The sequence below is a fragment of the Meriones unguiculatus genome, chromosome 11 (assembly GCF_030254825.1).
Source record: "Meriones unguiculatus strain TT.TT164.6M chromosome 11, Bangor_MerUng_6.1, whole genome shotgun sequence".
Classification (NCBI taxonomy): Eukaryota; Metazoa; Chordata; class Mammalia; order Rodentia; family Muridae; genus Meriones; species Meriones unguiculatus.
Window position 1 is genome coordinate 98,319,004 of NC_083359.1, and position 18,073 is coordinate 98,337,076.

At 49.9% G+C, this 18,073-nt stretch overlaps 1 protein-coding gene across 2 annotated transcripts in view; it reads left to right on the forward strand.

Annotated features, from left to right (window-relative positions):
* Kif26b (kinesin family member 26B) overlaps positions 1-8,327 on the forward strand; it is a 402,550-nt gene extending 394,223 nt beyond the window's left edge. For both annotated transcript variants that reach the window (XM_060364770.1, XM_060364771.1), the window contains one exon: positions 1,562-8,327. In XM_060364770.1, the coding sequence (XP_060220753.1) occupies positions 1,562-1,710 (149 nt within the window). In that variant the 3' untranslated portion in view covers positions 1,711-8,327. The remainder of the gene's footprint in view (positions 1-1,561) is intronic.
* Positions 8,328-18,073: the final 9,746 nt, after the last annotated feature.

Below are 18,073 nucleotides of genomic sequence, written 5' to 3' on the forward strand. Positions count from 1 at the left end.
CCTGGATCTTTCCTGGTTGCAGAGGCATCCCTTAGGCAGCACCCTCATTTTCACTATCTCTTTAGAGTTTTATTGTTCAAGAGCAGTTTCTGCCCAAGGCAGACTTGAAAATGATCTTTATTTTCCAAACTCACATTTTTTTTTTTTCTGGGATGTGAATGAACTTACACATCCCTACACATGGGCTTCAGATGCTTGGAGGGGCAATTACGCTTTTCCTGCCTTGGTACATGTCAAGAGGCTGTAATTTTTTTTTTTTTAATGCTGAGAAAAATAATGAATAGAAGGTTACATGAAAGGAAAGAATATTGATTTAAAAAAAATAAATTTAAAGCAGGAATCAAGGAGGCTGCGTGCTAATTCCCCCTAATGGGCAGCGGCCAGTGCTATAAGGGCGATGTGCTGGGGTCCACCTCCAGTTATAGTTTTTCCTCCTTTCACCTCTTTACAATGGGGCCTGTGATGGTGCCTGATGTGCTCATGGTAGGGTAAGGCTCTGATTTCAGCACACTGGGCCAAGATGCAAGGCCCGGGCTTGTTTCTAGCCGCAGTCCTTACTAGTTATATAACCCTGACCAAGGACCCTTTCTGACTACCTCCACGGCGGCCCCCTGTAAAAAGAACTTCCCTCCATGACAGACCCTCATGTGTTTCTGTAACAGGTGTGGTTTTGCACGTTCGTCTCATTTGTCTTATGTTATTCTTGTCAGTAACTCAAGGTGGGTAGGAGAAGGGGAGGGATGCCTTCACCTCCTCCTCTTGTGCGGATGTTAAGAAAACAATGCCAGCAGGAAGTATTGTCTGGCTGGGAATCCTGCTAGGCCACCCACACCCATCAGTTGCTGTTCATGCTGTGCATGGACCCTTTGTAGCACCCCTAGAATTGGGATCAGGCTGTCTACCGATATTGCAAACCATCATGGGAAAAAGGGACCCCAGATCCTTGCCCCACAGGAAGGGAATCCACATTGGTACTATTATAGGCCTGACCCCGATGCAAGACATCATGGCCGAATGGTTCAACTTGTCTTTTGAGTCCATGGGGTGTCTTAATTATTAGGGCCTGTTTTTCAGACATCATGTTTACCCCCGGTGACCACGGAATGAGACTGGTGAAATCGGGTCAGGCGATAATTCATGCTGACCACTTCATCTCTCTCAAGAGGAAGAGACAGGAGGACTAGGAGGTTAAGGCCAGCTTCAGTTACACTGAGAGTTAGAGGCCAGACCGTGATACATGGGACCCCGTCTAAGAAACAAAAACAAGCCAACAAACCCAAAGAGGCAGAGTGAGGGTTCCCAGCCTGAGGGGACAGCGACACGTAGCCCGGGAACGAGAACCCCACAAATCTGTGTCGGAGGCAGCTAGGGCAGGCATGGGAGATTCAAGACCTCCCCCCTGTTCCTTCGACCTGTCTCTGCGTGTTGCGGACTGGAAGCCACGATGGGTGTGTCTTTCCCTGGAAGATGCTGAGGACCAGGCAGGAGGGGAGGAGGAGGTGGGGGAGGGAGCTCTTCCTACGGGAGCACTCCCATCTCCAAGAGCTCTTTTCTCTTCCAGTTGACTTGGAGCAGGTCCTGCAGCTGGATTCCCTGGAGTACCTGGAGGCGCTGGAGGGCGTGACAGAGCGCCTGGAGAGCCGTGTCAACTTCTGCAAGGCCCATCTCATGATGATCACCTGCTTTGACGTCACCTCCAGGCGCCGATAAGGACCGGTGGGCTCCGAGCCATCAGTCCCTCGCTCCCCAGGACTTCAGCAGGACACCGCCCTCCCAGGCCCTCTGTGCTGGCAACGCTCAAGACACTAGGATGAGGATGAAGGTTGGTGGCAAGTCTGGAGTGAGCGTGGAGCGAAAGGCGATGTTTCCTTTGTTTTCTGTAGGGAAGAAAGGTACAGACCCCAACGTGTGGAAGGAGGAGATGATGGGAAGCCCCGTAGGACTGAGAAAGCACTTTGAGGAACCTTGAAGAACTGTACATAAGGACTGCTAGCAAAGAGACTCTTACCTTGTGGTTGTGAGGAAGGGGAGGGTGACGTGGGGTTGCCATTGAAAGTGAAACACCAACAAGATGACCCAGAATGGTGGATTAAGTGCCTTGCAAATCTTTATGATTACCCAAACATTTGTTTTCGTACTTTCTTGTGTCCAGATGGTGCTAGTCAAGAAGAAATCAACAAAACAGAAAACTCAACCCAGTTTTTTGAAATGTATTTACGGCTTGTTTTCTCTTGTTTCTGATTTGCTGTTTGTTTCTAAGAAGTTATGTCTGTAGTGATGTCTCCAAATTGGTATTGCAACTGAATAAATGTTAACGGTCTTTCATGGCTCTTCTGGTAAGGCCACTCAGAACGTGGAAACTGCATTGGTATGAGCCAGCGTGTCCCCCCAGAGAGGTTTGGAAGGGCAGGTGATGGAAGATGCCACCTTCCATAAGCCGTACGTCAGCTGGGAGACCTAGGGTGGAGCACGGAATGGGTGCACATGAGTTTTAGCGGCAAAGAGAGGTGTCTTTAAGGGGAAGGAGGTTCTGTGTGACCTGGGCCCTTGTTCTTGTTTGTGTCATGCATTCATGGCTCTCAAAACAAGCTCATATTTCTTTCTAGTCCAAAGACTCTGGATGGGAAGTTTGAACAACTGCAGCCTAGTGCTGTTTTGTTTTGTTTGTTTGTTTTGTTTTCATGTTTAGTGGTGTTACTGATGCAGATCGAGGCTGTCTGTGTTGATATTCCCTTGAGTTCACATAGGTATCCATTTAGAAAAAGGAGTCTTGGGGTTGCCTAGCTTCCTGCCAAACAGGAGCCTGTCCAATAGCAAGGGACCAGCTCTCCCCTGTCCTAAAGCCTCTGTGCTTGTCCCTGTCACCTTGGTATCCTGAGGCAGGAGAGAGGAACCTCACCCCTAAGTTCCAGAACCCTGGATACACATGGCAGAGTTGAACGAAGGAGACCTGGATCCTTTTAAACCCCCACACCTACCCCATCCCTGTGCACGCCAAAAAACAAAAACTGAGGACTTCATTCTCAAACTACTCCCCTCCCTTGAACCCTTGGACCATATTAGCTATATAGGGGGGAGGCATGGAATGGCCAGGCCCTGTCTACAGGCTGCTGGAACAGCTGAGCATCCCACAGGACCAAGAATTCTCCTCTGTCTCAGAGCCTCTGCAGCTTGCCTGTGCACACCTGTGCGAAGGGGGGTTGGAAAGAGGACTCAGCCTCCTCACCCTCCCCATAGCACATCTGGGCCAGCCCCATTCACAAACTCCTTGACCCAATATGTTCCCCAAGGAGAAAAAAATTTGTGTTTCTGGATGAGCCCTCTCGCTGGACACAGGTCTTTCCCAGCACAGCATGGTACGTGGTCAGCAGAACTCAGCATACAGGGGCTGAAGTCATGTGGGTGCCATGGCACCTGATCCTTTATTTAGAATTGGGCATTGATGAGACCACCAGCTTGACTGTGGTAGAGGTCAGCCCTGTGGGGCAAAGGCTAGCCCCATGGGTCACAAGTCCTGCTCTGCACATTCCTAAGCACTGACTCTTACGAAAAGGGTTCCCGAGCTGCTGGCTGAGTGGCCTAAGCTCTGGAATAGCCCGTTTCCCCCTCTGTCCATCCTAGAGCTTTAACAAGCATGTCTCCTGGGGAAGCGGGCCCTTCCCAGATCTTCTGCAGCTCCTCCGAGGTGCATTCTGCAGGAGTTCTGGGCCCAGGGCCCACCTCAGCCTCACGACACATGTGTGCATGGGCCTGCTTAACAGCAATGTTCTCGGAAGCTTCTGGGCCCATAGGGATGCCAACATTTTGAACATCTGTTTTGGTTGCTGGTTTAAAGTATACTTATATGCTTTGTGTTTTCACAAAAGGCCTTGATTTGGAAAAAAGAAATCTTTTTTTTAAGTGAGCATGCCTGGGTTTCTTTTCCCTGCTCAAGAGCGAATTCATTTGATTAGTAATCCATGAGCCTGGCATTGGTCCCTTAGCCCTGAGGTCATCGGGCCCCAGTGAATACTTTAGCAGGCCACCAACAGAGCCTAGTGCCTTTGCTGGAGACCATGCTGACACAGCTGCAGAGAGCAGACCCTCAGTCAAGCAGGTTCTTCTGGGAGAGTGGCCTCAGTTGCCCACCCCACACTCAGATCTGTTTGCATACATTCCAAACAACTATGCTCCAGCGCCAATGGCTTGGCCTTGTTACCAAGGTCACATCACCAAGCCAGGGTAGCTCTTAGGAGGCCACAGCCACATGGCAGGGCATCCCACAGGACCCGACAGTCTGCGGGAGACATGCGTGTGAGATAGCTCGCATCTTTTGTCCATTTTAACATCCTGCCCCCTCCAAAGTAAGCTGTAAACACTTTAGTGTCCTGTATTGCATTATGTGAGCTGCTGAGCCTTGTGGAGGACTCCTGCATCCCAGGATGCACCTGTTCCCTGCCCTGCCTGTGAACTACCTGTGGGAGCACAACTCTTTAGGCACAAACAGGTAGTCCTAGCATCTGAAGACAGTGCCGGTGTGAGGTGGCTCCAGGTTTGGCGTGGAGACAAACAAACAGAAACCACAACAACAACAAACCCGCAAGGGAGCAAAGGGAATGCCCAAGAACTCACTTCTAATTCATTATCCAGCCATAGAAGGACCAAAAGCATCTCTTTGAAATTAATATTTACGTTTATTTGCCTTACTTAAATTCTGTTCATTCCCCTACAACTCTAGCCCTGCTTCAAAGAATTTAGTGTGAGGCAGAAGCATTTCAGCAGACTAAAACTAAGATTTGAGACAAAGGCATCCTTTTCCCAGAAGAAAACCCTTAGTTCATCTCACCCGGAGGTGGGGGACAGGTGTGGCTACTCCCAGGGAGCCTGAGTTTGCTCTGTCTTGACATTTCAATACCCACCTAAGAGTTGGAAGCTTTGATCCTCTCCCTGAGCCCTTCTGGACACCTTAGGAAGCTGTCTCCCACTTAAATCTCAGCAGCATTGAAACCAGCACACCCCTCCTGTGGTTTCATCTCCAGCTGCCATTCTGAACATGGGAGACAGAAGATGAAATTGCAGAGATGGGTCCCCTAGTGACACAGCAGTGATCCCCAAGCAGGCAAAGAGCTCCTGAGCTAGAGACTGGGGTAAGGAACACGATCCAGTCCCAGAAAAAGGTCAAAGCGTGGGCCGCAGAAATGCCCATCAGGCAGGAACCTGGTCCCATTTGTCATGAAGCAGCCATAGGCTTGGGGTCTAATATCCAGGAAGGACCGCTTATTCTTCAAAAGGACCAGGTTGTACTTGCTGTAAGGCCTTCCGTTCAAGCTTTGAGCCATGTGGGTGTGGCTCTCGCATCCTGGGGGAACAGCTGCCTTCTCCAGCCTTCAGAGTCTCACGCTCCTCATTAATTTGGGTTCCTACATAAGCCTTCCTCACCAGCTTTCAAACCTGCTGTCTGCCCCTGACTTCCCATTAGAGAAGGTGCAGTTGGCAAGAGCCCACGATTTGCTCAGTGCAAACAAGGCCTTTGCTAATGTGCTGATCTGAGCTTGAAGTGAATGTTTTTTGGGTTTCCTTACTCCACCAAGATTTCTAGTCTGTGAAAGAAATTACTAAAAATGAGTTCCTTCCAAAATTGAAAACAGATTTCCTGAATGTTGTTCTTTCCTTGGGACATATGCAAAAACATTTCCTCCCTTTTAGGGTAGTTTATCTTTCAAACCCAAAGGCAGGGCCCATTAGAAACAGGTTGAAGACCCCGCATTCTGGGAGCTGACTCAGCCATCCACCATCACTGTCCCGGAGTCTCCCTGCCACAGCCCAGCAGCATGGCCCAGTTTCCACTCTGCAAGGGGTGTGCTCAGTGCTAACACATGTGGAAGAGGTCCACACAGCCCGCTCTTCGCTCTTCTCCGAGCCAAGTCAAACAGCTGAGGGCAAGTTTCACAGGCATGGTCGGTGAATGGTTCTAATTTTTTTTTCAAGTGATAGAAACACTGTGTTCTTTGACATATAGAGCGCTGCTCCCCTGGACATTATCTGTAACCGAGTTTTGGCATTGCAAAGGTGTTTGTAACAGTGCATAAGTTGTATCCTGTAGCCATCTTCCTGGGTGTCATCCAGAATACATTTATAAATGACAAACTGCATTATATCCATCAGAGTGAAAACAGGAATCTAACCCAGGAAATTCTCTTAAATCCAATAGGGTCTCTCCAAAAATAAAAAAGGGGGGGAGGGGTTTGAAAATTCCTAAGAGTTCATTTATCTGTCCCTAAACAAACGCATTCTACTTCGGGGTGGCCCTATGCAGTGCCTGGGGCGATGTCACAATATTGGACACACAATATTGGACTCAGCAGTTCCTGGAGTCACGCATGTAAAAGTGAGTGTTCCAGTCCCAGGGTCATGCATCTGTTCTGCACACTTAGAATGACCTTCCCCAAAGGAGTCTCCCCTCTCCAGCCCCCACACTGCCAGCCTCCTACACCGCCAGGCTTGATTTACGGAGACGTCGTCACTGATTTGTAACTTCAGAATGTTGTCCCGTAGCATCACCTGTGTTTGTGGATCCGGTTCTGCATCGGGGACAGGAACACGCTCCACGTGGTCTTAGTTGAAGTGTGTGCTTGCTCCGTCTGTGTTGGTCTTTTTCCTCTGTTTTCTCCTTACTCCAGCAAAGTCTATTAGCAGAGACATGGGCCAGGGAAGGGAGGTGGGATATGAGATATGGGCAGGGGCGGGGTCCAATCCTCACAGTGCAGAGTGATGCTCTGCCTCTCATCTATCCCTCTAGTAGGCAGCCAAAAGGACTGAGACAGAGTTCTTCCCCTCAAGTTGTCATGGGGATGAACTTGGAAATCAGGGTCTGTGGGCCTCAGTTCCAGAGGACCCAGCCTCCTCCAGCTGGGTTTCCACACAGCCCCCGAGGAAAGTGCCGACAGTATTAAGTTCTACTCATCCCCAAGGCCCCCAGGAGGTCCTCTCTGTGGATAGTTGTTGTAGTTACCTGTTCTGAAGAAACCAAAGCACTTTAGTGAGTCTTACAGCCCTGAATACTTACAGCATGTGTCTGCCTGAGAGGCAGAGAAGGGCTTGGGCCAGCAGCTAGAGCAGCTAGGAGGAAAAGCCTGGAGGTAGAAGGCAGGGGCTACAGTTGCCGCCATCGCTAGCCACCAACCTTGGGCGGGTCGATACGTTTGGCTGGGCCCCCTGCAGATGGTTGGGGGGAGGTCACAGAAGCTGCCCCCCCCCCCGGATAGGACAAAAAGAAGGGAAAGGTGTAACTGGCGGGACATATGTTGAAGAAATTAGTTCTCTCCGGAGTAGGGGAGAATCGCAGATAGATGAAGAAATTGACACCGGTAGTCACTGACTGTCCAGGTTCACGTGTCTCACTGCAGAGCCGGGACACGAGCCCAGCCACCCGGACTGTCCGTTAGACCACCTTGTACCCAGAGCATGCACGTGGACACACGCTGCTCCTCTGTGCCAGTGTGTGTACATGTGTGGGTGTGCCTGTACAGGGCTGCGCAGCACCGGGGAAGAACATAGGACGGAAACCCCGAGTCCTAATTCTGTTTTCAACATAGACCTGTCTGTGGCCTGGGACACACAACCAACTCTTCCGGAACTCGGATATCCTAAGCTGTAAAATGAGGACATTGTGGTACATGGTCTTTGTGGTTCTTCCAGCCTTGGCTATGAGTCCACAGTGAGTGATGTATGTATGTATATATCCAGACGCTTATCTGTAGAAACGGGCCCATCGGGAAATGGGAGACAGGACCTGCCCAAGCGCATCGATTGTGTCAGAATTGGCAACTTCACAAGTGCATACGTCTTTGTTTTGAGAGTCCGTGGTGGCATTTACTGTCATTGTTTCAAATTCACTGTCTGCCTGGCTAGAGGACTGGTGCTGTTTTAAAAACTAAGTTCGTAACTCACAAGTGTTTGCCTTTTTTTTTTTAAACACAAGTCACTTGTTCAATAGTCAAACTTTGAACTCTTCTGCCGTGGGCAGGTCCCCAACAGCCTGTGTCGCAGGCTGGGTTTTGTGTATGGGCTTTTACATAACTATATAAAAGTTAGCTGTTGGCTTGATCATGGTAAATATGAACAGATTGCCTGGAGAGCAGTCCAGAAAAGAATTGAATTCTATAGTTCTCATCAACTGGTGACATGAAACCATTAAGCTGTGTGCGATTTCCTGGTGTGAAGATGTTGTTCGCTGGCTACAGTCTCTGACTTTGTGGCATATGAGGTATAAAATGTTGTAAAGAAAAAAAAATCTGGTGTTTAAAAGAATCAAACTATGGTGGCATTAAATGTTCACTTTTATTCTACTCAGAGTGGTGCTTCCTTCTCTACTGTGGTAGGTCCTTTTATGCACACACGGTACAATTCAGGGGCTGAGGTGGGCCACCTTAGCCGAGGGGACCCTAGGCCCAGTCGGTCCTCTGGAGTTCACCTGTCTGGTTCCCCTGTGGGTCTGTCCTCCAGCAAGCCTGAGACTTGGGCAGAGATGGCTGGAAGTCAGAGCTACGTCACAGAATCCCAGCAACGGTCGTCTGTAACTCTGGTGTCACACAAAATCGGGGTGTTTGCGGTGGTTGCATATGGCTTGAGCCTGGACATGGGGTTTCTCATTACCCTAGTACTTGTCTCAACTCTGAATAAGCACATTCCAGAAGAGGGGAAAAAATCTAGACTGTCCGAGTCTCTCCTAGGGCAGCCCCTGTCCCCACGGACAGGCTCGCTCCCTCTGCACAGACAGCCCTGGGCATCTTCATTCATCACGGTGCCTAGTGGACAGGCCGGGCGGCCACCAGAACAAGCACATTCTCTTGCTCCTGTCCAGTACAGCTCTGCGCCCGGTCCCTGCTCTGACAACCTTGCCCGGCTGGCTGGCCCCTAGCACCCTAGATAAGACTTTCCCGTGTTCCCCATGGGTCACCAAAGAAGAAGCCGTAAGTTAGAAGAGAAATGAGGGTTCTCAGCGGGAACACCTTCTCTGGATGTGCAAGGAGAGACGCCGTGGACAGAGCATTCCCTCGGGAGCACAGAGAACACAGGGCATGCAGGGGTTTGTCCAGTCCTCCCATTCAAGACCTGCATCTCTCCGTTCTCCAGGGGGTCAGGCATGGCCTGTCACCCCAGCTTGTCCTGGCAAGGAGATTACTATACACATTGCGGTGTGTGTCTTGCTTGCTTTGTATCTCTGTCACCCTGCCTGTCTCTCTCTGTCTCTCTGTGTCTCTCTCCCCCTACTTCACCTTGACTGTGATCCTGTCAGAATCTATTTCCCCTCAATCCCACCATGTGTGCTTGCTGGAACAGCACAGCTCAAGCTCTAACAACAGGACTGGGGCAGCTGAGGAGGCTTCGTCACACGGACTGTGTCCCATGGATGTCCGCTGTTCCCGGTCACTGGACCGTGAGCTAGAGCCCCGGTCCCACCGTTACCAATGATGCTGTCACAAACACGTTGAGCTTAGATCTCCCCTTTTACTTCCTTGACACATCCCTGAGGATAAATTCCCCATTGTGACCAGGCTGTAACAAGAGGACTAAAACATTACAAGGCATTTTACGCACACCGAATGGCCACGCTTTCACTTGCCCACTTGAATAATGAATAAAAGATTCCCTGATGGCCCTAGAGAAAGTTTGCTCTTCTTGCTTACACCTGTTCCGTGAGTTCACTTGCCTGTGCATTGCGCAAAGGTGCAGAAACGGCATTCTGCATGGGACAGCATTCTCTTAGAAGATGCGCCCGGTGCTTAGCCTATTCGTCTGCATATTTTAATCCAGGGCATGCACATCAGCCTCTGAACTGGCCTTCTGGGGGGCTGAAGGCACTTTGTGTGGCTTAGCACAGAGCTGCACCTGAAGTGAATTGTGACACAGAGTGGTAAGGCAAAGCTTTCCAAAGAAGAATTTTATGTGAAAAAGAAACCTGCGTGTCCTGGGAACGGTCCCCTCTCTGCGGACTCTGGGCTGAGGAGTCCTGAAGCCAGGTGTCGGCTTGAGAAGCACAGCTCGCAGAGGACTCTGGGAGTCTCTGAGCATGGCTGGATCCTCACACGCCCCAGGCTCTAGGCCCTGTCTGTCTAACCTGGTTTCTCATGGCCTTTTTCAGCAGGTAGTGTGCAGGAGTGCACTGTGACCCAGTCTGTGATCAGTGGGTCCAAGAGGAGAGTGTTTCCTTTTCTTCACTGCTGCTGTTTTGACAGAGGATGGGTCATTTATAAACAATAGAAACACATTTGGATGCAGGTTCAGGAGGCCAGCAGTTCAAAAGCATCCTGCTGAGGTCCGACAGTCATCGAATGATGGAGTGGGGAGGGCACGGGATCATGAATAAGACAGGCATCCCAAGGAAGGACGCCTGAGATGGGCCTCGGTCTCCACATGTATGAAGGACTTCCTGCTGAGTCCCACCTCTTAAACGTCTCCCAAGAGTGCCAGGTTGGGGACCAAGCCCTTACCATGCAGAGCTGGGAGTGGGGCACTTGGTGTCTAAACTCTAGCAGTAACAAAACCTGAAGTTGTCTATAAGGACTTCTGGAGTGTAGATAGGTTAGGGTTTGGGTTAGGATTAGGGTTTGGGTTAGTGTTATGGTTATGGTTAGGGTTAGGGTTATGTTTAGAATTATGGTTAGAGTTGGGGTAGGGTTAGGGTTTGGCTAGGGGTAGTGTAAGGGGCAGGGTTAGGGCTTGAATTTGGTTTCAGATTGGGGTAAGGTTTGGGTAGGTATTAGGGTTAAGTTTAGAGGGTTAGGGCTAGGGTTTGGACTAGGGTTAGGGTTTTGTTAGGGTTTGGGGTAGGGTTAGAGTTTGGGTTAGGGGTAGGTTTTGTGTTAGTGCTAAAGCTTTGGTTAAGGTTTGGGGTTAGGGCTTTGGTTTGGGGTTAGGGTTGGCATTAGGGTTAGGGTTAAGATTATGGTTATGGTTATGGTTGGGGTTAGGTTTAGGGTTAAGATTTGGCTTAGGGGTATGGTTAGGGTTAAGATTCAGGTTATGGTTAGGGTTAGGTTTAGGGTTAAGATTTGGTTATGGGTAGGGTTAAGGTTAAAATTCAGGTTAGGGTTAGGGTTAAGATGTGGGTTAGGGTTAGGGCTAGGGTCAGGGTCAGGTTCAGGGCTAGGGAGAGGGTTCCTGCAGAGAAACCTGAAGATGCTAACACTCCAACACTCTGGATTCTCTTTTCTTTCCGGGGGAGCCATTTCTAAAGAAATGCTCAAGGCTGTTGTTTTTCTTTCACACCCTGAAGTCATTGTTTATATGGAATTCTTTAGAGGCAGTGCCACCCAAATCGCCGGCTGGAGAGACACCCCAGGACCTGCTCAGGGCCCACCTGTTCCTTCCACCTTGCTTATCCTAGTGGCTGAGTGACAGTTACAAATCCTTCATGCAACTCCTCCCAGCTTTCCCTTTCCCACACCAGCATAAAAAAAATAAAAATAAAAAATGAGGAGTCTGCCGCATACTCTTTGAGAAACTGGCCGTTAGCAAGCACTGTGCTAATTCATATCTGCCTGTTTCTCTTGATAGCAGAAAGGGTAACTGTGCATTCCAGGAGCAGGGGCTCCTTCTCTGGGGTGTTTAAGCACACCTTGGGGCTTGTTGAGTGTTCCCAGGGCAAATGGAAGGAAGCTTCTGGGGAAGCAAGTTGCGGTGGGTGTGCCCAGCTTGTGATCTTGTCAATGGGTCCCCACCAGGCAGAGAAGAATGTCGTGGCATTGAGTGGACAGGACGTAGCTGAGTCCAGCTAAATGTTGCCAGTGTTTGGCTCAGCATGCTTTAGAACGTTCTACCCGGTACACTCACAGTTCCGAATCAATATTAAGTGCAAACTGCCTAGGAGAAGCAAGAGGCATGGGAGCCGCTTGTGTGAGCATCTTTCACAGCTGGTGGGCCAAGGCAGTGCTGGGATTGTTGCTGCTTCTGAGAAGGGATGCAGCAGAAGTGGCCTGCCCAAGAAGCTTGGCTCACGCTGAGTCATGCCTTTACCATCATCAAAGTTTTCCCCCACTCCTGGGTTCCTGTACCATGAATTTCCCTTTCTAGAACTCTGAAATGCTGGTTTAAGTAACACTCCTTGTTCTTAATTGACCCCCTCTCTCTTGAGCATGACCAGTAGTCAGGAGTGGAGAGGACGCTCCTTTATCCTAACCACCTGCCCTTTGCCCACCCACTCACCATCAGGTTTACAGGTCTGACTCGGGAGGTGGGATGCGGGGATTGCTTTATCAGACATTGGAAAGGAAGTTTGTATGTCAGAGCCATTTGGCTGATAAGCCACAGCTTGGGAAATCCTAGGGCTTCCCATAACACGGAAAGTTCACTCGTGTCAGTTCTGACCCCAGACCACTGGTCATGGGAACGAGTAAGACTCGGGCATCCTCTGGGAAGAGGGAGGAGCACTCCTTTGCTTGGCAGGATGTTTGAAGTTGTCAGTAGTAGGATGTCCCTCCCCGTAGTCTCCAGGGAGGTCACTCTCAGCACTGGTGACTCTGTTGTCATTTTTCTTTCTTTATTTTTGTGGCACTGGTGATGGAGGCCCAAGATAAGCACCTGTTTGACCACTGAGCGGCATCCCAGCCTCTGTGTCATGGTCCTGTGCAGGCCTATTTATTGAGCTCAGGGCCACAGTCTCCCTGCTCTGTGTATATGCATGTTATTGGTTCTGCTTCTCTGGGACCCTTGACTAATACAGGACTCCCATTCCCTGACACTGGATCTTCTCTTTGTCTAGTAAAAACTCCCTCTGGGAGAGCCCAGAAAGAAAGGGGCGGAGGGGGACAAGGAGAGCCCTCATTAGAACCCTCCACCTGGATGGCCACTGCATGGACCCTAATTACTGCACCTGAATTATTCTTCTGCTGGCAAAGGAGGGCGTCTCTAAGGTCCTTATTAAAACCCATGCAGCTTCTTAAGGAGGGCAACATGAAAACGCAGGAGTCTTGTTTGAGCTGACAAGAGCATAACTAGGTCCTGAGGGCAGCTGATGCCCAGTCACACCCCTCCCGGCCCAGCTGAAGCTGACCTGTGCCTTTGAGGAGAGGCTAAAGGGGGACTCTAGGATGGAGGCTCTGCCTTCCACAGCCTTTGATCCTGAGCACTGGCAGGAGGGAAGGGCCAGCTGGGAGCTTAGTGTAAGAGAGAGAGAGAAAGAGAGAGAGAGGAAGGATAGAGAGTGAGGGCTGTGGAAACAGCAGGAGGGGGATTTGCTTCTGTTACTCTCAGGCTCATTGCTCAAGCGTTGGTGATCCCTGCAATGTGTCAGACGTGGTTCTGCAAGCAAAGGATCAACAGTGAGTGAGGCAGACACTGCCCAGAGCCTTGTTGGGTGGCAACATTTTCTCGGTGCCTACCCCTGGCCAGGCACAGTGATGATGACAAAGCCCTGTGTGAGGCCACCTTTGGCTTCGTGGATGGAAATGTGTTTTGAAAGCTAACCCTCCTGAGAACGCTGTTAACCCCTCAGCCCCACCCCTCCCCCTTCAGTCCTGTGGGCTGTGTGTCACCTGCCCCCTGCTGGCCTGAGAGTACCTCAGAGGCAGGGTCACTCTTCACCTGCCCGTAGAGACTCATTTGGTGCCCAGTGCTTAAGGAACACACAGCCACTGATGAGCTGCGTTGAACCCCTTGGAGTCAATAACTGTGGGGACCGAGAGGGCAGACACAGGCTCCCTCTCCTGAGGGATGGAGCCCGAGTCCGGCAGCACAGAGGAGGGCGTGAAGGGCAGGTCCAGGAGACTGAACGAAGCTTCCCAGGCTTGTGGAGGAAGAGACGGGCCTGCAGGGGCTGCAGGAGGCAACCAAAAGGTGAGAGAGAACGCCATGTTGAAGAGGAGAGCAGACAATCACGGAGCCTTCAGTTAGACGGCAGAGGTCCTGCCCTCAGTCCTGAGGGAGATGAGACAGAGTGCCGCTGCCGGTGCTTGCCGACACTCTCAAAGCCCCGAGTTTGGTCTCCAGCACCCCATGAATCAGGTATTCCCTTTTCCCAGTGCCCTCTAGTAGGAAGGAAGAAGGTGAAGGTCAAGGTCATCTTTGGGTACATAGTGAGTCCACAGCCACCTTCAGCTAATGAGACCTTGTTACAAACAAACAGACAAAATAAATCCCCTCAGACATAAAATCACAAATGGTCCAGTTGGGAGGAACTCAGACCCACTTCCAAGGAGCACGGAGGTGATTTCTCCAAGGTGGTAAGTGTTTGGCAGAGACGAGACAAACTGTCCAGACTGCATGACCTCTGACCTCTTCATCACTCTTCTACTCCCCCCTCCCCGGTGCTTGTACTTTCATTTCCTCCCAGAAGAATTTGCACCAATCCCTGATGCTAAGCCTAAGATGCTTGGCTTGTTTGGAGTCTTTGTGTGGCCAATAGGAAACTTCGAGGAACTTGAAGCAGCTCAGCCACTTACTCAAAAAGTTCGGGGGGGGGAAATGTCCTCTACTTGCAACTTTTCTATACTAGCCAGGATTTTTAAAAAATATATATATCCAAATAGATCTAGTGGTTTGTGGTCAGTATTAGTTGGTATCTGTTGAATTTTTTTAATTTTTATTTTTTCAGGGTCATCTGGGAAGAGGGAGCTTCATTGGGAAACCGCCCCCATTAGATCCGCTTGTAGGCTTGGGGCATTTTCTTGATTGATGACTGTGTGAGAGGGCGTGGTCCACTGTGGCTGGTGACAGCCTGGGCAGGTGGTTCTGGGCTGTGTAAGACAAGCTTAGCAAACCGTGGAGAAGACGCCAGCACCACGTGTTCCTCCAAGGCCTCTGCTTCTGTTCTGCCTCCAGGATTCTGCCTTGAGTCCCTGCCCTGGCTTTCCTTCAGAACGGACTATAAGAAGTTAGCTGAAATAAACCTTTTTCTCTCCAAGTTGGCTTTGGTCAGTGTTTTGTTTTGTTTTGTTTTGTTTTTTTCTTCACAGACACAGGGAAGTAAATGCAGGCTAATATAGTTTATTAAGCTTCCATTTATTTATTTATTTATTTATTTATTTATTTATTTGTTTGTTGGTTGGTTGATTTATTTATTTATTTTCGACAATAGCTACAATAGTGTATCCTTGGCTGTCCTGAATTGGATTTGTAGACCAGGCTGGTCTTGAACTCACAAAGATCCACCTTCCTCTGCCTCCCTGAGCACTGGGCTTACAAGCACAGAAATCAATTTCCCTGCAGGGTGGAAGCCGCAAGTCTAAGATGAAGGTGCTGGCTGGCTTGGGCTCCCTCACGCTACATTTGTTGGCTGGCAGTGGCCACCTCCTTGTCTTGTCACACTGTCCGTTATCACAACACTCAGTGTTTGCGCCCAGGTCATCACTGCTTAGAAGAATGCCCATCAGATCGGTAGGGCCCGTGCTGTCGGCCTGCTTTGCGTTCAATTTCACATGAAAAGTCTCTCCTCCCAGTGCAGTTAAATCTGAAAGTATCTCTGGTTAGGGCATCAACGTATGAATTTAGAAAGGGACAGAGTTCAACCCACTTCTTCATTTGCCCCTTCACCTGTCTCCTGCAAGTCAAGGACCCCCTCTCTTTGTGGGCCTTCACTGAGGACTCTCTACAAGAGAGTGGTTTGAGTGATAAATGTCCTCATAGTATCTTGCCTTTGCATGCTTGGTCCCCAGTTGGCAGCCATGTTTGGGGAGGTTTGGGAAGCATGGCCTGTAACTAGAGGAGGGTGTTGAGAGCCTAAAGGTTTGTGCCTCTGAGTGTTGTCTCTGGTTCCTGCTTGTGTTTTGGGACGTGAGTTCTCAGCTGTTCCTGCGACTCTGCCTTCCATGCTGCCCTGCTTCCCCACGGTGGTGGAGCCATAAACACAAAAGAAACCCTTCCTTCCATGAGTGGCCATTGTACTGGCTGGTTTTGTGTTAACTTGACACAAGTCATCAGAGAGGAAGGAGCTTCAGTTGAGGAAACGCCTCCATGAGGCCCAGCTGTGAGGCATTTTCTCAATTAGTGGTCAATGGGGGAGGGCCAGCCCATTGTGGGTGGTGCCATCCCTGGGCTGGTGTTTCCTGGTTCTCTAAGAAAGCAATATGACAAATAAACCCATTCTCCCCGGCTTGCTTTTGGGTCATGGTGTTTCATTGAAGCGACAGAAACCCTAAGACAGTCATAGTGTTTAGCTCAGCCACTGTCCTTGGATGCCTGGAGGATGGGAAACACCCATCCGTCATACAATCATCCTGTAGTGACGCTTTCTCATGCTGGGGTGTGTATCCACAACTAGATGGGAAGCTCTGACTAGTCAGAGGCGCCGTCTGCTTCCCCAGTGGCTAATGCCTCGTCTCGCAGAGCACAGATCTCCCCTGTACTTTCCAGTGCCTGATGGATGCAACTGCCAGAAAACAGGGGGCAGAAGTCTTTGCAGCAAACTGGGGGCTGGCGAGATGGCTCAGCGGGTAATGGCATTTGCTGCTGAGACTGACAGCCTGAGTCCCAGAACATACACAGCAGAGGAAGAGAACTGACTCCTGAAGGAGTCACACACGCACACACACACACACACACACACACAGATGGAGAGAGAGAATGTTAAAAAGTAAAGCAAACTAAAACACCAAAGAGCTGGACATTATTTCATCTTTGATGTTAATTAAAAATACATATTGTGGCCAGGCAGTGGTGGCACACGCCTTTAATCCCAGCACTTGGGAGGCCGAGGCAGGTGGATCTCTGAGTTTGAGGCTAGCCTGGTCTACAAAGTGAGTTCCGGGACAGCCAGGGCTTGTCTGTCTCAAAAACAAAAACAAAAACAAAAACAAAAAAAACCCCAAAACCAAAAATCATTTTCTGTGTGTAAAAAGCAAACCCACAGTGAAGTCACATGATTCTCTGCGTGTAGTGCAATGTTTTGTTAGTTTTCTTTGTTTTTATTTTTACCTTTTTTCTTTTTTTGTTTGTTTGCTTTGGGAGTCTAGTTTGCTTTCGTTTTGTTTGCAACGTACAACGTGCTGAGCCAGCGTTCCTCAACGCCACTAGGAATCCATGTATCACAGGGCAAGAAGGTGCAGGGAGGGCCCGCAAGCCACGGCTCGTGGGGATTGTAGCCCAGAGGGAGACAGCTTTCAGGTGTTGGCTCTTTCGTCCCCAGGCATGATTTCCAAGGATGGAATTGGGGCCATCGGGCTTGGGTGGCAAGCACCTTCCCCCAGTGAGCTATCTCACTAGCCCAGACCCCACCTTCTTTAACAGCGTCTCCTTGCCCTGCGCAGATGCATTCAAACCCTCACATCTCTAAAGGAAGCATCCGCTGGGCAGGCTTGCCGTGTTTGCTCACCACCCAGCCAGGCTCCTCTTCCCCCCCCCCTCCTCGTCTCCCGGAGGCACCGGCTCCCATGTCGACAAAGTAAACCGCCCAGGGAAGCCTAGAGCATAAATAAAGCAATCGGAGTGGGTGATCCTTAAGAAAAGTCATTCCAATTCACTGGTGGTGGGTCATGCTTCTTAACTGAGCCACCGGGAAATCCCAATTCAAGCAAAGAAGAGCTCTGTCTTCATTATTCCGCAGTCCGGTGGGTGTCGATGGTAATGCGAACATCCTTTACTGAAAGGACAAGACACTGCACACGTCTTAATAGCGCTTCCCCGTCTGTGTCTTCCTGAAATGCTACATTAGCAACTGCACTTCATTTTGCTGGAACCCGGCTCAGGCCCCCTGCTGATGCTCTTACGTCCCATTATTAATGCGGACCCCTTCGGGGGTTGTAATTTGGGACTCAATTTGCCATAAAAAATTGTCCTAAGTGTCACCTTCGTAATCGCAGATCATGTGACCCATGAAACACATTGAACTAAAAGATGGAAACGATGTTAAATTGTCCCCCTCTGTAAAAAGGCAGTAGCCATGGTGTATGAAGCGGGTTTCACTGTGTCCTAGAGGTGGGGAGGGGCGCAGATGTCCCCCACTCGGGTTTCTTGATGGGGCCCTTGGAGCACAGGGTCACAGGATTCCCAGCACCTATAAGAACCCAGCACAGCACAGACCCTCAGAAATAACTCCTCCGGTGGATTTTAGTTTCGAAATCTAGTCTCTCTGTGCTGTCCTAGCTGGCCTTAGAGTCCT